Consider the following 27,087-nt stretch of genomic DNA (forward strand, 5'->3'; position numbering starts at 1 on the left):
TTGGGCAATGGCAGTGTCACTGCAGTAAGTATTCAGTCTACTGAAGTGACTTAGAAGGAAATAACTAATTTTTATCATAAATTATGGCATATTTTAAAAAGTAAGTCTTATTACTTTATTATTTTAAAAAAATTTACTTGGGCATTGCCTTAAAAAGGTAAACTTTGCTTATATTATTTTTCAAGGATGAGATAAACAAAAAGCATTATCTGGGAAAAATTTTTCATGTGAGCAGTAATCCAGAAAGGGCCTTATTTATTCTCCTTAACCTATATTAAATGGGTAAACTTGCTATTTGACAGGTTAAAAAAAACTTCACAAGCTTAACAAACACTTACCAATGTCATCAATAGAGATGAAGAATAATAAGAAGATAAATACATTGGATTTCCAAACATCAACACAAAACAAAGGAGAACTGAAACCTGAAAATTGAAGAAAATGAATACATTTTATAGTTATTAGATAATAGCATAATGCATACTTTGTCTACAGGGATATAGTCATTTCCAATACAAACTTTATTTGCATAAAAAAGATTAATAAATAGATCCTGACCAAGTGATAACAGAATTTCAACACACTGATAGGTTCCAAGTATTTTCAACACCATAAATACTATATAGCAGAATTTAATTTTTTCCCCCTGTTTTCAACTTGGTACAAAGAAAACAGGAAAAATCTTATTGATTCTATTAACTCAATAATGGAGGGATATAACATGAAAGACTTACTTATAACTATTAGTTTTCTAATCTGATTTTTGTTGAACTACTTGAGGATTTCCCTCACTAAGGAAGCTTTATGTTCTTACCTAAAAGATTTTTATTTTTTATTTTCTTAAGGGATATGTGTTTGGAAACTAATATAAAAAAACAATAATGCAAAAACATAAATTTCACAGAGTGTCATATTCATGCAAAGTGTTAAAAATCTCAGGTCTCAGGGAGAAAAGGCAATTACAAAAGTAGTGACAATAATAATAAAAAAAATTTTTTTTTAAGATTCAGAGAATACAAAACATCTACAGTCTAGTTGAAAGTATAGTTGTTATAATATGGCATTCAGTTATCCTTCTAAATATTATCAACATCATATGTATTAAATACTACTTGAGAGGAGGTATATAAAACAGTCAGTTCTATTTTATAAACCCTGAGATCTTATTTTAATATATGACTTATAAATATTTAAAATGTTACCAGGTGTACAGCAGAAACTAATAAAACATTGTAAAGCAATTATACTCCAATAAAGATATTCAAAAAATTGTCACCATGTTCATATAGATGATCTTCTGAAATTTTTTTGGCTCAATGTACCCCACAACATACATGGGAAATAATGAGGCTATCTGAAATAAAAATATAAAAAAAGCAGAAGTGAAAAAATGTAGAAAAGCATTTCACTATTCATAAGCAAAGTAAATATAAGAGGAGAGTTATATTTCCAATAATGATTGTCAAAGTAATGTGAACCAACCTTCTCACTGAGAACTAGAATAGCTTGAAAAAATAATAAAAGTACCTGTATGAAAGCCACAGCTTACTAATACAGCAAAAAAAAGAATTAGAAAGCTAAGACCAGAGAAAAGGTGGAAATCTACAGAGATAAGCATGACATTTTGGGTCACTTTTCTTCTTCTGCCAATTCTAACAGAAGCAGATGCCTGCCAGCTGAGAGGCAGTTGAGAGATTTCCACACACTTAGCAGTCAGGTAACCCCAAGAATGAGATCTCTGCTAAGTCCCCAAGCTTTGGTTTGGGACTTCAAAGGGTTATACTATAAGAGAGAACCAGAAATCAAAGCAGCACTCCAAAATACTGAAGCCCACCTTTGAATTATCTCATTCTCTGATTGCATGAGGGAGATTAAAGATTGTTAGTCCCTGTATTTGCCTGCTGGAAACAAATTTAATTTTCTCTGGAAGAAGTTAATATCTTAGTCTCAAATTAACTGTACTATTGTTCATGTACAATGTCTAATACCACATCAAAACTAATCAGATATAGGGGGAGATAAGACATTATCACTAAGACAACAGAAACAGATCTATGAAGAATCTCAATCTAGTTCAGGGGTCAGCAAACTTTTTATGTAAAAAGCCAGATAATAAATGTTAAGACTTGTAGGCCACGTACAGTCTCCATTGTATACTCTTCTTCTTCTACATTTTTAAAACAATACTATAAAATGTAAAAACTACTCTTAGCTCACAAACCATGCAAAAACATGTCTGGCATCATCAGACATAGACTTTATGTTTGGCATATGCACGGAAATAACAGATAAGATTGAAAATTCCAGGAGGGTACTGAAAGCCATAAAAAAAAAGAACCAAATTAAAAATATACAACTAAATATTACAATAATCAATAATAAGAAGTCAAAAATGGGTTTAAGCAGGTTGAACATAGCCAAACAAAGAAGTGATAAATTGGAAGATAGGTCAGAAGAAAGTATAAAATGACAAAGGGATGAACAACATATGAAAGAACATAAGAGATGTAGAGCATATAGTATAAAGGTCATACTTTACATCTCAGAAAGGGCTGAGGGAATTAAGTAAAATCTATACTTAAAGACATTATACCTGAGAAGTCCCCAAAATCTACAGAAAAAGAATCAAGCACTGATTCATAAAGTATTAGTAGCCCCCAGCAAGGGATAAATTAAAACAAACAAAACCCAACCACACATAGGCATGTCATAGTAAAAACTGCTTATAACCAAAGGCAAAGAGAAAACTCTTAAAAAGGGTCTGAAACTAACTGACTTTAAGACTTACTACAAAGCTGCAGTAATCAAGACAGCATGGTACTGGAGAAAAAACAGACAAATTGCTCAAAGGAATAAAATAGAGGGTCTAGAAACAGATCCACACAATTATAGGCAACTGAGCTTTGACAACGGCGCAAAATGGAGAAATGACAGTCTTTTCAACAAATAGCGCTGGAAGACTTGGACACGCACGCATTAAAAAAAATAAATCTAGACCTAGACCTTACACCTTTCAAAAAACTGACTCAAGTGTATGTTAGAGCTAAATGTAGAACACAGGCTAAAAAACTTCTAAAATATAATATAGGAGAAAATCAAGGTGATCTTATTTGAGGATGAGATTTAGCTATGACATCAAAAGCATGATCCATGAAAGAAAAAAACTGATAAACTGAACTTCCTTAAAATTAAAAACCCCAGCTCCACAAAAGACACTATTAAGAAAACTAAAGACAAACCAGGGACTGTGAGAAAATCTTTGCATAACCCACATCTGATAAAGGTTTGGTATGTAAAATGTACTAAGAACTCTTAAAACTCATAAATAAGAAAACAAATAACCCAATTTAAAAATGGTCAAAAAGGGCTTCCCTGGTGGCGCAATGGTTGAGAGTCCGCCTGCCGATGCAGGGGACATGGGTTTGTGCCCCGGTCTGGGAGGATCCCACATGCCGCGGAGCGGCTGGGCCCGTGAGCCATGGCCACTGAGCCTGCGCGTCTGGAGCTTGTGCTCCGCAACAGGAGAGGCCACAACAGTGAGAGGCCCAAGTACCGCAAAAAAAAAAAAAAAAAAAAAGGTCAAAAGATGTGAACAAATAACCTAAACAAAGAAGATCTACAGAGGGCAAATAAGCACATGTAAAGATGCTAAACCCAATACTACATTAGGAACTGTAAATTAGAACAAGGAGATACTGCTACACACTTAATAGAATGGCTGAAATCCAAAAACCTGACAAAATCGGCAATTTCTTACAAAACTAAACATAGTCTTAACATACAATCCAACAATCACACTCCTGGGTATTTACCCAATTGAGCTGAAATCTTATGCCCACTCAAAACCTTCACATGAATGTTTAGGGAATCACCAAAGACTGGAAGCAGCCATGATGTCCTTCAAGAGTTGAATGGATAAACAAACTGTGGTACATTCAGACAATGGACAATGGAATATTACTCATCAATAAAAAGAAATGAGCTATCAAGTCATGAAAAGACATGGAGGAACCTAAAATACATATGGCTAAGTGAAAGAAGTCAGTTTGAAAATGTGACACAACCTATGATTCTAACTATATGACATTTTATTTTGGTTGTACTTTATTTCATTAAAAATTGTACAGCTCTACTGTGAGTTACAGTATTAACATTTATTTTAGAGGGCTGCATTCACAATAATAATTATGACTGGGCCCAGTAATTCTTTTCTTTGGGGCTTTGAAAAGTCTCATACAATTTAACATTTACTGGTAACCAGATTATGAATTTGTTGTATAAGTAAAACAACAATGGATAATTCATTCAAGAATTCCAAAGAGATTTTTATTTCAAGAGGTGCCAGTTGAAGATGGTAATACTTTCAAGTAATAACCAATTTACCCGAATATAGTTTCCCAGAACTTTGTTTATAACTTAATTGCTTGGAGCTTAAAGTATAGTTTTCTTAGAAACGATGCTATAAATTCAAATCCATTCAATGGATACTAGAGGGCCAATGCTATCTCCACCCTAAAGAAACTTATTTGCTGGTGGTGTGGAAAAAAAGGCAAGGACACAAATATCTCTGCAAACTTCGTTTCAACACATTATCAAGTGTCTCATAAAGTAAGCTCAGGCAAGGTCATAGAATCTCAGAGTCAAAGAATGCATAAATTGTTGTAAGTATATTCTATAGATCAACTACCCAGAATTTGGGAGTTTGGTGCTAATATCTTACTCTCAAACTTCCTTTCATTTTTTTCTTCTCCCAGTGTAAATACCTTACTACCTACCTCCTCCCCCCAAATGGACGGGGAAGGCATAAAGTGGTTCCAACTAAAATTCCAGCTAATGGATAATCAGAACTTTACTGGATTTAAGAAATTTGTCCCTTTTATTAAGCTTAGAGTCTCTACCAAGGATCCCTCTGTTATTTTTTTCAGCTTTACTGAGATATACTTGACTTAAAACATTGTGTAAGTTTAAGGTGTACAACCTGTTGATTTGATACACTTATATATTACAGTATTATTACCACTGCAGTGTTAGCTAACACCTTCATCACGTCATGAAATTCTCATTTCATTTTTGTGGTGAGAACATTTAAGATCTACTTTCTTACCAATGTTCAAGTATATAAAACAATAACGTTAACTACAATTATTATGCTATGTGATAGATCGCCAGAACCTATTCATCTTCTAGTTGAAAGTTTGTACCCTTTGTCCAATATCTTCCTACTTCCCACACCCTTCAGGCCCTGGTAGCCACCATTCAACTCTCTGTTTCTATAAGTTTTTTTTTTTTAGATTCCAAACTAAATACTAATACATGATATTAATATTATATCCCATGATATAATACAGTATTTGTCTTTCTCTGTCTGACTTATGTCACTTAGCATAATGCCCTCAAGGTCCATCTATGTCCTATGGCAGGATTTCCTTTTTCTCATGGCTGAGTAATACTCCATTGTATATATATATGTAGTGCATCTTCTTTATCCATTCATCTGTTGACAGACACTTAGGTTATTTCCATACCTTGGCTATTATGAATAATGCTGCAATAAACATAGAACGGCAGATAATCTCTTCAATATTCTGTTTTCATTTCCTTTGGATATATACCCAGAAGTGGGATTACTAGATCATATGGTAGTTCAATTTTAAATTTTTTGAGGAGCCTCCATACTGTTTTCGATAGTGGCTGTACCAATTTACATTCCCACCAACAGTGTACAAGGGTTCCCTTTCCTCCACATCCTCACCAACACTTGTTATCTCTTATTTTGATGATATTAATCTCTCATCAGATATAAGACAAGTGAGATTACATCAAAGTAAAAAGCTTCTGCATAGCAAAGGAAACACCGAAAGGGTAAACAGCAACCTACGGAATGGGAGAAAATACCCCATATATCCGATAAGGGGTTATATCCAAAATATATAACGAACTCATATTACTCTAGCAAAAAAACTAATAAGGGGTTATATCCAAAATATATAATGAACTCATATTACTCTAGCAAAAAAACTAATAACAATTAAAAAATGGGCAAATTGCACAGCTATCCTAAGAAGATATACAAATGGCCAACAGATATATGAAAAAACACTCAATATCATTAATCATCAGTGAAACGCAAATCAAAACCATAATGATATATTATCTCACACCTGTTAGGATGGCTATTTTCAAAAAAACAAATGACAAGTATTAGCGAGGATGTGAAAAAAAGGGAATCCTTTCACATTGTTAATGGGAATGCAAAATTATGCAGCTGCTAAGGAAAACAGTACGGAGGTTCCTCAAAAATTAAAAATAGAAATAGCATATGATCCAGCATTTCCACTTCTAAGTATTTATCCAAAGGAATTGAAAACAGGATCTTGAAGAGATATTAGCACTCTCATGTGCACTGCAGCCCTATTGACAATATCCGAGATATGGAAATAGCCTAAATGACCATCAACGGTTGAATGGATTTTAAAATGTGTTATACACATACAACAGAATAGTATCAGCCTTAAAAGAGAAGGAAATCCTATAACATGCAACAATATGGATGAGAATATTATGCTGAGTAAATTAAGCCAGTCACAGAAGGACAAATACTGCATGGTTCCATTTATCAGAGGTATTTAGAATAGTCAAACTCACAGAAATAGATAATAGAACAGTGATTGCCAAGGGCTGAGGGGAAGAGGAAATGGGAAGTCGCTAATCAACACACATAAGATTTCAGTTATTCAAGATCAATAACTTCTAGAGATCTATTATACAACATGCGTCTATAGATAACAATACCTACACTGTACACTTAAAAATCTATTAAGAGGGTGTATCTCATGTTCAGTGTTCTTACCACACACATACACACAAATACACTTAAAAAATTTTTAAGGCTCATTACATAAAAATAAAAGGACTATATAACAACTGTGCACATAATGATGTTGCATCAAAATGTTTAAAGCAAGAATTTACACAGCTAAAAGTAGATACAGACAAATCACTGTTATAATGGAAGACTTTCTTTCATCCTCTAAGTAACTGAAAGCAAACAAAAATAGTAGAAATCTAAAAGATTAGAATAATATAATTAACAAACTTTGCTTAACATACGTAGAATCCCATATCTAACAAATATAATCAATTTTTAAAATGCAACAAAAATAGAAAATACCTGGGAACAAATCTAATGAAAGATCTGTAAGATCTCTAAAAATCTGTATTAACATTATTGATAGAAATTAAGAACTAAATAAGTAGATATATATCATGTTCTTTGATCAGAAGACACAGTATTTTAAAGATCTTAAAAGTTTTTATTTACTGCAATCACACTTATTGTCAAACTGAAAAGGAAAGAAATACAGTATGTATATAAAATTGGGGATGGGGACAAGTCTAAAATATAGGTTTTAAGAGACACTGTGAGAAAGTGTGTCCAGCTCATTTAATAAAATAACTATACAGTTGTTAAAAGGAAGTTCATAGGGCTTCCCTGGTGGCACAGTGGTTGAGAGTCCGCCTGCCGACACAGGGGACACGGGTTCGTGCCCCGGTCCAGGAAGATCCCACATGCTGAGGAGCGGCTGGGCCCGTGAGCCATGACCACTGAGCCTGTGTGTCCGGAGCCTGTGCTCCGTGACAGGAGAGGCCACAGCAGTGAGAGGCCCGCGTACCAAAAAAAAAAAAAAAAGGATCATAAATTTACTTTGTGAAGAAAATTAATCTTGACACTAACTATGAAAAATGTATCATACAGATTCTTATGTAGAAAAGCAATTAGGTAATACAATAGACTCAATTAATTATGGTTTTACAAAAGGTATAGAAGTAGTCTTTAAATGCATATTTCTTTTATTAATGCTTCACGAAAACTGAAGGCATTTTAGTAAGGAAATAAGACAACACAGCCAAGTGTGTGGCCTTCAACAGAAAAGAGTTGAAAGACCCTAGAGATGCAACAAAAATAAATTGGAAAGTGTTGGTGCTCTGAAGTAGGCCGACTTGATTTTAACTTAATCTCTGAGCCTCAGTGTCTTCATCTGTAATCGTAAATTAATAATACCCATGTGCCTGGACTCCTTGAGGATTAAATGAAATAAACTATAATACTGAAGTCTGGTATATGTTAGTCTCCCTTTCCCTCCTATCATAGACCAATACTGTTAGGATATGCAGATCTAGACCCTCCTTCTTAAAAATCACATTTACACTTCGGCTAAAAAAAAAACAAAAAAACTTCACAGGAGAAAATTGTGCTTAATAGCTGGACTGTTGCTATTTGAACTGCTGGTTGAAAAGAAAGCGCTCTCATTGAGATACAAGCAGCAGAGTCAACATTCTGTTGTGAAAACGTAGAAAACTGACTTCTATTCTTGCCTCCTTTCATCATACTTCTCAAGATAAGTAGTTCTGAGGATAGGGCAAATTCTTTTTCCATGAAACAATAAAGTTCAAATGCTTGGACCAATTTTGTTCCTGAAATCAGAAATGAGTACAGGTATTTAAAATAAATTTTAAATAAAACCGTGTATAAGGAATGAAACTATAAAACCCTTCTGTAAGCTAATTCTTGATTCCCTGTTAGTTTACACATATAGAATAAACTATATTTTAACCACTGTGGCCACAATAAACATTGTCAAACTAATAGAAAGAAATCAACCTGTAGACTGAGTTTAACAAGATGCAAGGTCAGACAAAGCTTTCAGAAAGAGAAGCTGACATTTATAGTAAGAGTAGCTGCTTCTACATCCAGAAGAAGAAACATCAACTCCCCTTGGAAAAAACCATTTTGGTGACCTTTTAGTTTTGTAGATCAAAGACTCTTCTTGAACAAAAGGTTTATTTGACTTGCCAAAAAACTGTCCTTTCTTGGCCCTTTGGTGTGTGAAATTTGATGTTCAGTAAAGACAAAGGAACTGGAAAAAAGTTTCATAAGGAGCTATGAGTCTCCTGTGGGAAAACCTTTCTGAGACTCATCAATACTTGAACATCTCCAAAAAACTAACATAATCCTAATTTGGCAAGACAGAACCCCAAGGAACTTGAAAAACAAACACATTGTGTAGATGATAGAATTCTGAACTTGTGAGCTCACTCACAAGAACTGTACACCAGAACTGCAGTCTTTTTTTAGGAGAAGCCTAGTTCTACAGACAGCATTTAGCTGACGCTGAAATTCCTTATGACTCAACTCAGCTATCTCAGCACTGCAGGAGTGCTATGAGACATTTACAAGAAAGAAAATGGTGCCACTCATAAGTAAAAGCACGGAGTCCAGGCCAATTTTAGTGTGAAGCACTTGGCATCTATGGCTGTTAGGAGTTTTCTATCTTCAAGAAGGTGAATTTGAGTTCTTGACATCAATGCTAACCAGGGGGTTTTAAGTTCACACTTGGCCTCTGGTTCATTCAGAAAGCTGCAGGACAGGAAACAGGACTTGTCAGCAGGACAGATTCAGATATTTCTCTTCAGTGGGAGCTCTCAAAGAAGTCTTCATGGTAGCCTCATCCCAGGTGACAGCTCAGGAGCAAAGAAAGAAGATGCACATCACATAAATGGAGAAGACACTCTGGCTTAGAAGATCCATAACCCATGGAAACTTCTGCAAGGGAAATGACACTTAAGAGAGTCACTTCACTTAAGGAAGCTCGAAGTCAAGGCATCCCCCTCAGGAAGAACTTAGCTCACTTACAATTTCTTCCTCTCGGATGCAATTAGGCAATCACCAAGCAACGTGCCTAGTAACGTCATGGTCACACAACAGTAGCAGGTTTCTAAGGGAAGAGAGCTAGAAGGTTAACTGAGGGTTAAATTCCATGCAGAAGGGGTAAGTTTTGCTAAACAGCAGTGTGGTGGCTTTGACTGTGTACCCAGACTTCTGAATCCTCCAGATACAAGTAGTCTCATTTCTGGCTTCAACAGTGAGGCAAAAACATCTAGTCCTGATATTTGGCTCAAATAAATGGCCGATGGGCTTATCGTTGGAAGAGAAACTCCAGGGTGGGAAGAAAATAATCTTCTTATAAGCAGGAGGAGGTCCTGGAGTCACATTAATTTAAATATTAAAAGAGATATGGCTTTATACATATCCCAAGCAAAGAATCAGTTATATAAAGAAAGAATATGAAATTGACAACCAGTTTTGTATAGATATATTGATACTATCTCTTCCGGAAATAATCTGCATCTCTATCACTTCTGATTTTATAACCTCCTTCCTGCAACTATCCCTTTTACTGTCCTTGGTCATAACAATCTCTCCTACATGAATGGGAATTGTCTAATAAAATATAAGAAAATAGAGCATATTATAAATTAAAATCCAGTTACTGAATAAGTCAGTCACAATTTCTCAGTTTCTTAAGAACGATAATGCTTTAAGGTCTTCTCACTCCAAATATTCTAGGTTTCTACAACTGTTGCTTGTAATTTTTTTCCTTTAAAATATAGCCAATCCTTGAGTCCTTCAGCCCCATTTCTCAGACAATATGTGCAAGAGACACGAACTAATCTTAACTTTAATCTGTGAAAAATATAATCAAGAATAAAAGCCTTAGAACACTCCCAGAAAAATAACATTGAATTATCTTCACGTTAGTATTAAAAAACAAAAACACAAGCAAACAAAACTTTATAATTCAGAAAACTAAAAGCTGGGAGTTACGTCAGCATCATGGCAGCATAAGGTGTCCCGCTTTTCTGCCTCCGCCTTTTAACAACTAAAATTTGGCATCCATCCATGAACAAAAGTGCCCCTGTGGAAGTTGTGGCATCCAGCACCATATGCCAAGGGTCCCGGAAGGAGTCTGGCCCACCTATGTATCTGGTAATAGGCAGACAGACCTCAGCACAAGCTGTGGAATAAGCAGGAGCCAGTGAACTAATCCCAGCTCTTCTCAGCTATAGTTGAAGAAAATCTGGATACTGCTGACTTGGGCAGACACCCACAGACAAGAGAGCCCTGTAGAATCCAGTCTTCCTGAGGAGAGGCTCAAGCACTTCATTGGAGCAAAAATATATATGAGTTTGGACGCACTAGAGAGAGTAAGAGGAACTTTGCCAACACCACCTTATCCCCAAGGTGGAACAGTGAGAGCCTGAACTAGCCAGTGGCAACCTCTCCTATGGGGGAAAGGGAGAATGATGAGTGTATGCCTGGCATCCCCAGCTATGCAGGACATTGCTGGAAAAAACAATTTCTTTCCCACAGCACTCAGAGCTCTGCAGTACGACCTCCTTGACTGGGGCAGGTAGAAGATTGAGAAAGAGGCAAATAAGAATATCAGAGGGCATTAAAAGGATGCAGTTCCTTCTGGTTGTGCTCAGGACTCTGGCAGGAAACCTGCCTACCAGCTGCTAAGAAAACCACCCAAGGATCCCTCCACTTGGCCTGCAGGCACTCTTGACACCTCCTGAGTGTTAAACTCACACCTCTCCCGACTCTGCAGCTGGCTCCTTTTTCATGTTCCTTAGTGTGGCAGTAAGAGTGAGTTCTACTAGATAAGGAGCTCATGTGAAAAAGAGGCCAGGGTCTGTGGGCCTGTCTAGAAAAGACATACAAGCTTAATAATTCTGCCACAGAGGGAGCAAGAAGCATGAAGCAGTTGTATGCATATAAGGTCAGAGAAAACCCCAGATATAAGCAGGATGAATGAAGAATATATCCCACCTGACGGCAACCTGAAATGCAAAAACTGCAACACAAAACTTCAAGGAACATGAAGAATCAAGGAAACATGACATCACCAAAAAATCTCAATAGTCCTCCAATAACCAAACTCTAACAGAATTCTACAATTTACTTGATAAAGAATTCAGAATAGCTGTTTTGTGGAAACTCGATGAGATACAAGAAAACACAGAAACACAATTCAATGAAATCAGGATAACAATACATGAACAACATGAGAAGATTAACAAAGAGATAAAAATGATTAAAAGAACAAAACAAATTCTGAAACTGAAGAATTCAATGAATGAAATGAAAACGGCAATAGAGTATCAATATCAGAATAGACCAAACAGAAGACAGAACAGTGAGTTAGATAGGAACTTTGAAATACGCTGTCAGAGGAGAACGAAGAAAAAAGAATGAAAAAGAGTGAAGAAAGTCTATGTGATTTATATGAAAATATCAAATGATCAAATAAGAGAATCACTGGAGTTCTATGAAAAGAGAGGGAGGAGGGACAGAAAGTTTATTTAAAGAAATAATAGCTGAGAACTTCCAAACCTATGAAGAGATTTGGACATGCAAGTTCACAAAGCTAATAAATCACCCCATTATTGTAATTGAAAAATACCTTCCCTAAGACACACTATAATGAAACTCAAAAATCAAAGACAGGGAGAATCCTAAAAGCAGCAAAAAAAAAAAAAAAAAAAAAAGGACTGTAACATATAAGAAATCCCCATTACTCTATCAACTACAGTAATCAAAACAGTATGGTACAGGAATAAAGACTAATATACACAGCAATGGAACAGATTGAGTGACCATAAGTAAACCCATGCATATACTATCAATTAATATTTGACAAGGAAGCCAAGAATACTTAGGGGGAAAAATAATGTCTTCAATAAATGATGTCAAGAAAACTGGATATTTACATGAAATTGGACTTCTATCTTACAACACTCACAAAAATTAACTTAAAATGGATTAAAGACTTAAATATGAGACCTGATGCCATAAAACCCCTAGAAGAAAACTTAGGGAATAAGCTCCTTGACCTTCATCTTGGCAATGATTTTTTGGATTGTAACACCAAAAGCAAAAGCAACAAAAGCAAAAATCAACAAGTGAAACTACATCAAACTATTGATAAAAAGCTTCTGCACAGCATAGGAAACAATCAACAAAATGAAAAGGCAACCTATGCAATGGGAAAAAATATTTGCAGATCATATATTAGGTGAAATATTAATATCCAAAATGTATAAAGAACTCATACAACTCAATAACGAAAAAAAAACTGATTAAAAAATGGGTAGAGGAACAACAAATATTTTTCAAAAGAATACATCCAAATGGCCAACAGGTACATGAAAAGACACCCAACATCACTAATCATCAGGGAAATAAAATCAAATCCACAGTAAGATATCCCTCCATACTTATTAGAAAGGTTATCATCAAGAAGACAAAAGAAAACAAATGTTGGTGAGGATGTGGAGGAAAGGGAACCCTTGTGCACTGTTACTGGGAATGTAAATAAATTGGTGGAGCCACTATGAAAAACACTATGGAGGTTTCTCAAAAAATTTAAAATACCACTACCATATGATCCAGCAATCCCACTTCTGGGTACATATCCCAAAGGAAATGAAGACAGAATATTGAAGAGATATCTACACATCTATGTTTACTGCAGCATTATGCACAATAGCCAAGGTATGGAAACAACCTAAGTGTCTGCCAACAGATGAATGGATAAAGAAGATGTGTTACACACACACACACACACACACACACACACACACACACACACACACACACATATATATAAATCCTGCCATTTGTGACAACACAGATGGACCTTGAAGGCATTATGCTAAGTGAGATAAGTCAGACAAAGACAAATACTTTATTATTTCACTTGTATGTGGAATCTAAAAATGCCAAACTTTTAAAAACAGAGAGTAGAATGGTGATTAACAGGGGCTTGGGGGTGGGGGAATTAGAGAGATGTTGGACAAAGTATACAAACTTGCAACTAGAAGATGAATAAGTTCTGGAGATCTAATGCATAGCATAGTTATTATAGTCAATACTGTATCATATAATTCAAAGTTGCTAAGAAACTAGATCTTAAACGTTCTCACCACAAGAATGAAATAATAATTATGTGACTTGATAGAGGTGTTAACTAACACTATGGTGTTAATCAGGGGATAATCATATTGTAATATAATAATGTATCAATACATTGTATATCTTAAACTTACAAAATGTTAATTACATCTCAAAAAAAAAGAAACAACAACTAAAAGTCTAGTATATCTTTTGAATGGATAGAAAATCATTAAGGCAATATTAAAATTACCCAAGGAGCTAAATTAATACATTTCCTTGCCAGGAAATGATGCACATTAGACATCTATTCTACTATGTTGGCATATGCAAATAATGAAAACCACAGAAATTCTGTGTTAGTTTTAAGACCAAATATAAGGAAGTAAGGCAGAGGGAATACTCTTAACATGCTTTAAACATGCAGCATCAATTAAGTTGTGGTTATAACTTCATTCTTTGTAGACAACTGGCAGCACAAGGATTCTTGGCAGAATTTCTCACTGCCAATAAAGAACATCATTACATATTATCAGTGTTTGTTAGTTAGGTGGAAAGGAGTTCTAACGAAAAATCATAGTAGGAAATTTCGTAAAATTGACCTTTTACTCTCTGCTTCCCCAGCTCAGTTTCTTGCCATTAGTTACTTAGTTGTTTGAAGAAACAGGGTATGGCCTCAATTCACTGAATAATACCATGATTAAAGCTCTGAGAAATGGTGTCCAGTAAGATTCTGCTCTTCAGACAGAACAGCTAACATTTAGCTGGATTAGAAGCAGAAATCCCCTACCATGAAGAATCGAAGTGGCCCTTACCATGTTGTGCAGCTTGGCACCTAAAATGATTCCTCAGACAAAAGGAAAATCTACAGGCAGGTTTACAGAGATCATCTCAAATACCAACAGGAAAAATTATGGATTAAAATAAGAGGAAAAAGTCTTTTGCAGGTTTAATATCTGTTTAACTAACCAACACATTAACAGAAGGTAGATTTATATGATTAAAAAAAATCACACACATATATAAACTTTATAATTATTCCATATTTTGAAAATCTATTAGGGCACAAATATAATCACATTTAAAATTTCTCCATAATGAAAAAGAATATAAAAAAGAATGTATATATGTGTATAACTGAGTCACTTTGCTGTACAGCAGAAATTAGCACAATATTGTAATCAACTATACTTCAATAAAAAAATTTTTTCCTATGGAAACAACCAAGCACATCTTGCATTCAACTTAAATTAGTTTAAAATCATCTTACCTGTGTAAAAAGTATAAACTGAGCAAATTGCCAGGGAAGCGTAAAAGCAACATTGGAAAGGCAGAGTGCAATAAAATGCTTTTCACTATTGTTCGACGTCCTTAATGGAGAGAATTGACACCAGTAAGTTTTACTATAAAAGTAGCCTATCATTAAACTGAATGACTAGGTGCAAAATGCTAAAATCTATTGATCCCCTTACCTTTGATGTTAGACAACAAAATATAGTTGACTTTTAAAAGCTCATTAAGAAGAACTTAAAATATTTGGGTTATAAAAATGCTTATAATAAAACAAAATTAGAGCTTTAAATAAAGTATTGTATCTAGTTTATCAGTAGGTATCTTAAACATATAGCACAGGGAATTTGAGTCATTATTTTGTAAATTTTTAATGGAGTATATAATCTGTAAAAACAATGAATCACTATTCTGTATACCTGAAACTAATAAAATATTGTAAATCAACTATATTTAACTAAAAATTTTTTTCTTTAACTATGCATGACATTAGAAATTTAATACTCCAGCAAGAATGTCAGAAAATAGAATCTGAACTGACCTTGCATACCTCGAGATATTTATACTACATGAGCAGCAATAACTTTCATATACCACCACTTTTATGTTTCAAAAAACAATGAAGAAAAGTATAAGTGCTGGTGAAATAAAAAGCTAACGACTATGAGAAAAACTTAAAGAGATTTTAAACAATGACTTTAAAGAAATAATTCTGGAATACAGTTAAACTAATGCATATTGAAGTTTAAACCCTCCATTCTGCAATCATGAGATTTATCAGTAACCAATACCTTTTACCACATAGATTTTAGTACCTTTTAGAATATGAAAAAAAGAAATGCACACATTTTGTGTAAATTATAAAACTGTAACTCTTCTTTTTATAAAGGTTGTATTGGATTTCCATAAATTCTTGTACTATGGTATATACATTTTCAAAAGCAAAATTTTTAATGATCATATTGTTTAATATTATCACAAAATATATTCACTAAGTATTCAGTTATATTTATAAAATAAAAATTACTTTTGGCTAAGGTATGGAGTATAACACATGCACTCAAGGATACAATTCTAAATGTTCTAATTAACATATTTAATTCCATGAAATCTGATTGGTTAGACTAATATCACTTCAAAAAATAAAAATGGAAAATAAACCACCTTTCTAGAAATTTAACTGGGAATGAGTGGGGATAAATAGGCAACTTCCTCTACCATAATCTTTGAGAGAAGATAAGGTTTAGAGCAAAGATACAGAAATTCGGATAAGGATCAGATTCCCAAATCCATATTCAATCCAAAAATAAACTTTCATGTAGGTTAACAAACCACAAGGTAGTCTGCACCTTTCTAGAGGTTAGTAGTCATGCCAGTATGCCTTTATTTACCTTCTTTAAGCTAACATATAAGGGCCTTAAATGTCTACATGGCAGTGTGCTAAGTGCTCCATGGTTAAAGAGATAAATGTGGCATGGTCTCTGTTTCCAGTGGCATTTTAATACATTAAGTGTATGTTTAGACATTTGTGTATGTATGCTTTATTAACAAATTTACAGTTTTAAGAAAGAAAGACATGTACACAAATGATCTTAATATAGGCAAAATCTGATGGGTACTAGTAAGTGAACTATGAGTTTCTCTGGGAGTTTGGAGAGGACAGTGATCACTATCTCAATAAGAGATCTCATGAACATTCTATGAACTTATCTCTATTGTAAAGTTATTTATAGTATTCTACTATTTATGTTTTTGTTGTTGTTCCCCAGACTTTTAAAATTTCTGAAATGCTTATAAAATTAATCCCAACCAAAAAATGTGTCCAGGAAAAACAGTTGAGATGAAACTTTGGTTGAGTTTCTAGAAACATCTGTAGTTCAGATATATTTGTAAACATATGAATATAGATACTCCTTATCTATCCAACCTAGCATTTCCCAAATTGACTTGTGCATAGAACACTTTTTTTTTCATGCTTCATCAAAACCACAGGATGGACAACAATGAGTCAGAGTACATAAGCATTGAGGGAAGAAAGTAATACTTTCTCAAAAACCTTTGCATCTTTACCAAATATATATGAACACATACATATTGGTTTATTAAAACATAACATAGTTATGTAAAACCTGTAGCCTAGACTCTTAAGTGGAAAGTGATTTTTTACATAGCAATTTTAGATTTTTTTTTAAACTGGACACACAATTTATTTTTGAAGTAATTTTTAAAATAGAGTCTAAATTTAGTAATTATAACAATAGGTTGAAGTAATTTTGAGAAACTTACAATTTAGCTAGTTTCATTTTATAAATAAAAATTACCTGAGAATCACAGTTAAGATGTACATCTGAAGTACAAGAAATGGATATGAAAAACTTTCCCGGAGAGGTGGTGTCCACATCACCCGAGTAGCCTGAAATCAATAAAATGCTTACCTCACTCTATGTTCCATTGCAATAAACACAATTAATTTAAAAAATCATGGGTGGGCTGCTTTTAGTAATTTTAATACTAGGCTCATTTATTTCTGGATACCTGGTATAGCTCCTCAGTTTTTGGAGTTCTCTTACAGCACATAGCCATTAGGTAGAGAGCCATTAACTAGCAAGTCCAGAAACAAGTGAAAGATAGACCAGGCCAAACATAAGGACACTCAAAGGACAAACAAGATGATAGGGTTAGGAGCAGTGAGAATTCTGGGAAAGACAAACCAGATCCACATTCCAGCTCTTCAGTGATGATCCTGGGCATCCCAGGGATTTGGGATTTATACATGCTCAGAAAAATATCTAAACAAATGTCACCTAGGGCATTCACAAACACCAAATGTTTACACGACAAATTTAATGTGTATAGACACCCATTACAAGTAATTAAGACTGTCTCTGAATTTGTGAAATATACCTTTGAAAGAGTTAACTATAAATTTCTAAAAACAACTAGAAGTATTTGGGATTCACTGATATGATGTATACAATGAAACTATTAATTAAATTTTCATGTAGACTTTAAAACTATTTCCAAAACATATGGGTGGGAATATTATAAAATTTTATATCAAGAATTCTGAAATTCTAGAAAGAATCTAAACTCTTACAACCTTGCAAGAGTCTTAAAATTTATTGCTCTTCTTCCAAGAAACCAAAATTGTAAACCTCAGAAGGTGAGTTACGGTACGTGTAAGAAGGTCAACTCACAGTGTCAGTCATCTGGCATACTCAAAGAAAAGGTCTTGTGTTTATACTAATACACTGGTGACTGACAATGTATTTGTTTGCTTAATATATTTAAGATACTTATGTATAATTTTTCTGATTCCCTTGTCTGATTTTTTAAAATTAACCAAGTATCTACCTTTCCCAATAGTAATGGATAGAGACTTCTACCCTATATAATCTGTGCCATAACATATTACATATTTTGCTTCCAAAAACTAGCAGTCAGATTCTTCCACTTTTCTTGGCCATATCCTCAGCATCTAACACAGACTCTGGCACACGTTTTGTACTTGATATTTTGTTGAATGAATCTATCATATTCTAAATAAGTTTCCATGAACTCTTTTTAGGTGGACCATGTCTTATTGGGCTGAGTTAGTAAGTTAATTTGTATTTTGAATTCGGCATTTTGTGTAATAGAAAAGGCAGCATGATGTAACAGAAAGAAGTGAGGTTTTAGAGCCAGAAAGATGTAGAAGAGGAAACCCAGCTTCATCATGGCGTGAATGTGGAATCTTGAGTACGTAACTTAACCTCTCCAAATTTCAATTTCATATCTTCTACTGTGAGGATAATAGCCACCTCCCTAAAAAGTTTGGTGGGAGTGAGATAATGTACATAAAGTGCCTGAACTCAACAAATATAGTACTTCCTTTTTCTATAAAATATATGTAACATATATACATGCTAAAACCAGGCAAGATAGCTCATATCATAAATTCTAATTATTATGTAAAAATGTGGATCAACATGATTAAAACATCAACTTACAACACAAGGTTCTTTAAAATACTGTCAAGTCCTAAGTAATATACAATTAAACACTGTTTTGATGAATAAGTTTCCTTGTTCCTATACCACCCCTTCTATTTCTACAAATTATTTTCTAGAAAACAAACCTCTCCATGGTTGAAAAAGTAGCATAATACTGTAATTAGACCTCCAAGTTGAGTCCCACTATAAAAAAAAAATGTATACAATCAAAATTCATGTAAAATATAGTGAGTTTTTCACAAAATTATCTTAGATTTTAAAATGTCATAGTACTAAACCATATAAAATAACAGTAAAAATTTCAAAAGTACCCATGTAGTTGATGTTTTACTCTTTTTTTCTTTTTTTGGCGGTATGTGGGCCTCTCACTGTTGTGGCCTCTCCCGTTGCAGAGCACAGGCTCCGGATGCGCAGGCTCAGCGGCCATGGCTCACAGGCCCAGCCGCTCCGCGGCATGTGGGATCTTCCCAGACCGGGGCACGAACCCGTGTCCCCTGCATCGGCAGGCAGACACTCAACCACTGCACCACCAGGGAAGCCCAATGTTTTACTCTTGAATGTACAAGCATACAAAGTGTACATACAAAGTAATCTGAATGTTATTAATTTATATTTAAAATATTTTCTATGTAAAATATTATATGTGAACATAAAATAATTTTTAACAAACAGGCCAGCACTTCAGAGTCTATACTGCATTTTTTGAATATTCTGAGTGGAGGCAAATTTTTGTCATTCTAAATTGGATTTCAGTGACTGAGAGATGAAGAGTCTAACAGTTTCATTTAGCGGTAACTGAACCATCTAAACCACTGCAAATATTCTTTTGTTGAGTCCCAAGAAACAACAATGTAGAATACAAAACTGAGATCAAGGATGGCTGATTATTATCAAAGATTAAAAACCACTTCTTAAAGTTGCCTTTTCTTTAAAGTATTATTCATCATTATATACACAGGTTCAGACTCGGAAGACAATAAATACTGGTTGAATGATTGAAAAAAGGAAGGAATGAGTTTAACAAAACAAGCAGAGGAAAGCCAATGGGAAGTAATTTACCTTTAACAGATTTTCACTAAGGGAAATTCAAAGGACGCACATCAGAAAAGAAGAAATTGAAAAGAGGAAGGTGTGAGAAGCAAGAACAAATGCTGCATATAGAAACTAGGAACATGTGGATAAATCTAAGGAAGATTTGACAACAAAAAATAACAGTGATGACTGCTGTGGAGGGGTACTAGAAGTACTAAATTATGGTAATAATTACAAGATGCTAGGGGCTGTTTCGAAGTAAAGTGTTCTGAAATTCCTTATACTGATCAAAAAGAAGAGGAAAGATATCAATTAATTTTAGACTTGATCAAGTTAGATATGCATGTTAACATTTTATCATTAACCACGAAAGAAGAGAAATGGAATATCTACCTTCCAAGTTAGTGCCAGTGGGGGAGGGTGGCCAAGGTAAGAAATATCCTTCTTAAAGACTGGAGCCTAATGATGTATTTGATATTCTAGAACTGTGTAACCAATTTAGAGAAGACTATCACCTTTTGGGTAGCTCTCCCAATGAAAAGTACTAACTTTTAAAATGTCTTATTAGTCTCGTGTAACATTTTCCATATTTGAAAAAAGCATAATAAATACAAACTATTTTTTAAACTAGAACAATTTAAAGCCTGTTAACATAATCTAAAAGTAATCCTTTCCCTCAAAATACTGGTGAGCTTATGTATTTTTCCTATCTGGCACACATATAGAAAAGTACATAAAAATTTCTAGATAGCTTATAGAACACTTATAAAGTGGATATTCTTATAACTACCATATATTATTGAAACAAAACTGATCACACCCTGAGACTTCACTTGCCACCCCTTAAGACAGCCACTATCCTGAGTTTTGTGATTACCAATATAACTGCTTCTATATACATATCATACTATCATTTAATCTGTGTTTAAACTTTATACAAATATAAGTATGCAGTATTTTTAAATTTTGTGCATGCCTTGATTCATTCAACATTATATTTGTAAGATTTTTCCATGTTGATGTTTGTAGCTATAGTTCATTATCATTGTTGTACAGTATTTCACTGTATTAATAAACCTACAATGTGTACACTTCTCTGCTGAAGGACATTTGTTTCTAGTTTGGAGCTACTACAAACAATGCTGCTATGTTCTTGTATATATTTTCTGGTGTACATAAAAGAGTTTCTTAGGCATATTTACTTTAAATTGGAATTGCTGAGTTATAAGGTATCTGTATCTTCAAATTACTAGATAATGCACACCGTTTTTCCAAAATTGCTGTACTAATTTATATATCCACCCACCAGGGTTAAAAGTTGCCTTTGTCAATCTAGTAGGTATGAAATGGTATCTCATTGTGGTTTAAAATAGTATTTTCCCCATAATTAATGATGGTGGTCAATTTTACATAAGTTTATTGGCAATCTGGAATTCTTCTGGGAAATGCCTATTCATAAATATTTTGTCCGATTTTCAGTTGGGTGGTCTATCTTCTTAGTCTTTGTCTATCCCCTAGAATATAAATTCCATGAGGACAGGGATTGTTTGTTTTGTTTTCCTAGCACCTAGAATAGTGCTCCCAGTCACAGTAGACATTCAATAAATATTTGTCAAATTAATGAATGTAAGTCTGGATACCACATTGCGTACATGCTTTGCAGTATCTTTTCCCAGCTTGTGGCTTATCTTTTCATTCTATTATATCTTGAGGAACTTAAATTCTTTTCATCAAATTTATCAGTTTTTTTCTTCATGGCTGGACTTTTGTACCTTGTTTAAGAAATCTTTTCTTAACCCCAAGTTACTGATGATAATCTTCTATATAACATTTTATAATTTTGTCTATCACATTTGAGTTTTTAATCCAACTAGGATTTGTTTTTCGTAAGTTCTGACTCCGCTTTGTTCCATATGATCTCCCCATTATTTCAGCACCATTTATTGAGAAGCCTACCCTTACCCACTGATCTGTAATATCCACTTTGTCATACACCAGGTGTATATCAATGCACATTTCTGCTTCTGGGTTCCACTTTATTCCAGTGATCTATTTGTCTATCCCTATGCCAATATCACATTGTCTTGTTTACATTAGCTTTATAATACAGAAATAATTAATGAAGTAAGTTCTCACATTTTCTTCAGGATTGTCTCAACTATTTTAGGTCCTGTGCATTTCTGAATAATTTTAAAATCAGCTTATCAAGGTCAACAAGTTTTATCAAGATCACAATTTTTCACTGATTCTGTGCTAGGATTTTTATGCTGAAAACTTCCAAAAACAAGGGGTATATTTATATTAATCTCTATAGAAACATAAACCTTATGAAAACTCAGTATTGTTGAAAGATTAAATCTAGATTTTTTACTTTTAATGTTGTGCAGTTCAAGAATAACATTGTAAAGAAATCTGATGATTCAGTTAAAAATGTATTCTGCTGTCAAAAACAAAATCTGACAGAAGTGTCTTAAATAATATGGATGCTTATTATATCATTCAACAAGAAAATAAAAGATAAGTGTCTGTTGGCATTGGTTCAGCAGCAGAAGGATGTTAAGGCAGACGTATATGCTATGTTTATGGCCTTTCCCTCATGATCACAAAATGACTGCAATAGCTCCAGGTATCACATCCAGGTAAAAGCAGGAAGATAACAGAAAAGGGGCAGCTGAATCTAACCTTTTGTTAGAAAGGCAAATGCTTTCCTGGTGTAACCAAGTCTGATTTCACCTTCTTTTTCAACAGAAAAGCTAGCTCATATGGCTCTCCCAACATGCAATGGAGAGTGGGAAGCAGAATACACGATGGTCATAGTTAACTTCAACCTATCACCTGAAATTGGGCACCCTGCTACCCCAAACAAAATTGTGGTATTGTTATCAAGAAAGATAGGCTATCAAATGTAAGTGTCTGCTACAAGTGATATACATTTTCTTTTACTGCTTTCTTAATTTCACATGTACAGAGATGAAAATTAGAAATATTAATACTTTGCTACTAATGCCAACCAAAGATCCCCTCTAATGTTATAATAATTTTACACATGATCTAGAGGCATTTTCATTAAAATCTTTGTTAAGGAATCTTAATTAGCTTAAAAAATATCCCCATAAGGATAAAAGAGGGGCCTTTAAGATATTGTTTTAGCGACAGCTCTAGTTTTTGGCTGCATATTTGGCTCAGCTTCTGAAAAAATAAAATCTAAAGGTTTCCTACTATTAGTCAATTAATCTTGTTATTTATCCTTTTAATTTAATCAACAAATGTCAGAAAGTCCTTATTATCCCACTGAAAGATCTTTTAATACAGTAGTCTTACCTCAAGTATGCACCATATATGAAGAACAATCCCATCATTATTCCATTTAAAATAAAAATCACACCAACATAAAAGCAAGCAGGGTCTCCTAATCCTTTAAAAAGACACAGATTATTCAGTACTTAATGAATAAATTACTATACAGTAATTGGGTATAATTATCTCAGTGCTTTGTAATCAAGAGCTAGTGAATTTGCTGAAAGCTTTGCTGCTCAGACTGCTGCTCTATTTAATAGTTACATTAGTACTTTCCCCATCCATAAGGCATTATTAGTTACATTTATACTTTTACCTATTGAAGTGCTGTTATAGTGTAATGATTAGTTGGTGCTTCATTTTATTTAGGTGATGCTGCTATTGTTCTGCATCTAGAACTGTCTGTAGAGCCATTTGATAAATTACAAGTGAAAATCCATTGCAGTAATTTTATCTTTTGCTAGGCTCTAGGATGAGTAAAATATGGCCCCTGACTTCAAGGAGCAGCTTTAGTCTGTATGGGATAAATTGATCCATTATCATGTATAGCCAGGACCTTAATACTTAATATATCCTGTGTATAAAATGATACATACACACACACATATATATATATATATATATATATATATATATATACACATTAACACACACACATAATCTACTAGGTACTTTGCAATCATCATCTCACATAATACTCAGAACAAATCTTTGAAATTACTTGGTATGAAAATACGTTTTTTAATGGTTGAGAAAACAACACAGAAAACTTAAGTAACTTGCCAAAAGTTATTTAGCTGTAACTGGTGGAGCCAGGATCTAAAGGCTGGCCTTTCTGATTTCTTCTTCTTCTCTGATCATTCCTTTTCAGTCTGTCCTAGTAACTTCTCATCCTTTTACACACACCCCTTCAATGTTGGACCACCTTAGGCTCTGTCATATACCTTCTTCTTTTCTCAGTCTGCATATTCTCCTTAAGGAAATTCTTCCACTTCCATGGTACCAATTATCATCTATATACAGATGACTCCAAGTCTACCTTCAGATGAGAACTTTCTTCTTATTCCTATAGGTATGTATATGCAGGTAGCCACTTGACATCTACACTTTGGGGTCTCTCAGGTACCTCGAATTAATAGCAATTCAAACCTGCTACTTTTTAAAATGTTTCTTACCACTTTGAATGGAGGGACTCAATTAAGCCAGAAACCCAACAGTGTTCATAAATTCATTCTCCTTCCCCTTCCCCATCAATTACCAAATCTTGTTGTTTCTCCTTCCAGCTATCTCTCAAATCCATTCATTTTTCCAGTTACCTTTCCTGCAATCACTTGCTGAGAGCAAAACAGTTTCCTACCTGGCCTCACTGAATTCACTTTTGTCCTTTACTAGTGTCTTTTCCATGTAACTGCCGAAATTGTGTTTTGAAAATAAAAATCTGTCAAAATTCTTCAATGAATACACATAAAATCCTTAACTAGTAAATGGTCCTTCATTATCGGACCCTTGCTTACACTCTAAGCATCATTTCACACCATGTTTTCTTCTCTATCTCTCTGCTCTAGGAAGTCTAATTTTCTTTCAGTTCTCCCTTGCCTCAGGACTTTGGAAAATGCTGGTTCCTATTCTTGAAACACTTCTCCTAACCTCAGCAATCTTATTTTCCTATTTGTAACATCCACCACAGTTGTAACCGCTAACATCCCTCTTATGTTGCAAACTCTATGAGGGTAAGGCCCCATGTTTACCCAGTTTATCTTGCGGTCCCAAGTGCCAACATTAACCTATCACTTAGTGGCAACTTAATAAATACCATATATGTACATATATAAGGTGATTTTTTTCCCATCCCTCAGAAAAGTTTATACCTTCTAAGCTGGTTGAGGCAGTCTCTCAATTCCTTTAGTTTGTACCAAAAAAAAAAAAAGTCTAATTGCCCTCAAATATCTTCTACCAATGCTGTTTTAGACCATGGTTATAAAGACCATCTGAGGGAATCAGTAAAAATGTAAGGGAAACATGGAAATACAAATTTAGGATATATTCTGAGAACTGAATGTTACTATACACAAGTCAACAAAAATATATTTATAAAACATAATGTTCTAGAGAATATGAAGAAATAAAGAAAAAACAACTATGTGTTATGCAAGTAGATACATGTGATTTCAAATAAGAGTTTCAAGGAACAGCATCATGCTAAGATTGTAACAGTGCTAAACTGCAAACATCTTAAATGGAAGTGACAATTACAGATCCTGGAAAACTGTTAGATGATTCGAAAAGCAGTTCTTTGACAAAGATACTGACGTAGAAGATGTATATGAAGAGTTCGATTAGAACTGTTCATGGACTGTGAGAGCACAAAAACAGCAGAATTTCTAAAGTAATCTATTATATATCTGATTTTTAAATATTTATGTATAACTAAATTTTTACATTAAATATTTATGTTAACTATTACAGGTAGAACTGTGACTATTTAATCTACATCCCCCAAATTTATATATTCAAGCCACCCCAAAGCTTTTTTTGTATCTTCTGAAATGGAGGAATGACTTATAATCAGTATGGCCTTACACTGGAGTATATTAATACTCTAAATTCCAAATTAATACTCTTATTAGCAAGTACATTGCCTTCTCGGAAAATTAAAGGGTAAATACACTTTTAGGTGAATCAGTTCTAGACTGTTTTTAAAGAAAAAAATCACAGTAGTTTATAATAATTCTTAAAGGAGTCATAACATTATGTTTATATAAACATTAATGACAATACAACAGCATTTTAGGAAGAAACATGCCTTCACAGCTTTGAACTTCACTTAGAGGTTTTACTCTGGTCACATTCCAGCAGGTCTTTGTTTCCAGCCCCCAAAAATTCATTATTCCCACAAATGTGCGATACCAGAAGGCTATAATCACCTACAAATGATAAAATCAAAAAGATAATAAAGAAAAATTCAATATCTTCTTAATCATAATTTTTCCAAAATACCATTTTATGATGGTTGCCTTTAACATGATAAACTTTGATGAATTTATTTAAATCATGTGGAAAACAGTCATTTAAAATTTTATACACACAATCAACTAAAGTTATGTATTACTGAGTAATGCACATCTACAAAATTTATGTTGTGATTGACATCTCTGTAATATACTCTTGTAATCAACTCTAACATAATTAATAGTAGCTGTAAAATCAAGCATAAAGTACATAATTATGATAATTAATAGCAAAATACAAAGATTTACAGAAGTATTTCATAACATTTCCCTTAGGTCCTTGAACTTATTTTCTTCATAGTCTAAAAACCAACTCATAGTCTATAAAACCAACTGCACATGGAATAACAGCTCCTGTGCCCATTAAAACTCTGACCAAGCAGATTTAATTAACCAGTACTTCCCAACCTGAAATCTGCTTTAAAAAGTTTAAAGACAAGCGAAAATAGCAACAAAAAAATTACAGACAAAATGCTCAGGCCTGGGAGATTTTTTAATACATACTTTTATAGATTTGGGAAAAATAATGCAAAATCATTGGGGAAAAAAGTTTAAAAAAGTAAAGGGGAGTTCAAAGGGAAACTAAAAATAACCTAGAACTAACTACTTTCACTATTTTGGTGATCATCCTTCCAGTCTCTCCCTAGGCATAAGGAACATGTAGCTAGAGTTA

General features: G+C 33.9%; 1 protein-coding gene across 1 annotated transcript in view; it reads right to left on the minus strand.

The window, feature by feature from the left end:
- DPY19L2 (dpy-19 like 2) overlaps nucleotides 1-27,087 on the minus strand; it is an 87,856-nt gene that overhangs the window by 44,796 nt on the left and 15,973 nt on the right. The window contains exons 5-11 of the mRNA XM_082631685.1: nucleotides 26,210-26,330; nucleotides 23,431-23,524; nucleotides 19,203-19,260; nucleotides 17,407-17,498; nucleotides 15,066-15,165; nucleotides 1,277-1,354; nucleotides 339-425 (exon numbers count right to left, since the gene is read on the minus strand). Of these exons, the coding sequence (XP_082487811.1) occupies nucleotides 339-425; nucleotides 1,277-1,354; nucleotides 15,066-15,165; nucleotides 17,407-17,498; nucleotides 19,203-19,260; nucleotides 23,431-23,524; nucleotides 26,210-26,330 (630 nt within the window). The remainder of the gene's footprint in view (nucleotides 1-338; nucleotides 426-1,276; nucleotides 1,355-15,065; nucleotides 15,166-17,406; nucleotides 17,499-19,202; nucleotides 19,261-23,430; nucleotides 23,525-26,209; nucleotides 26,331-27,087) is intronic.

The sequence above is a fragment of the Mesoplodon mirus genome (assembly GCF_964341445.2).
Source record: "Mesoplodon mirus genome assembly, chromosome: 9".
Classification (NCBI taxonomy): Eukaryota; Metazoa; Chordata; class Mammalia; order Artiodactyla; family Ziphiidae; genus Mesoplodon; species Mesoplodon mirus.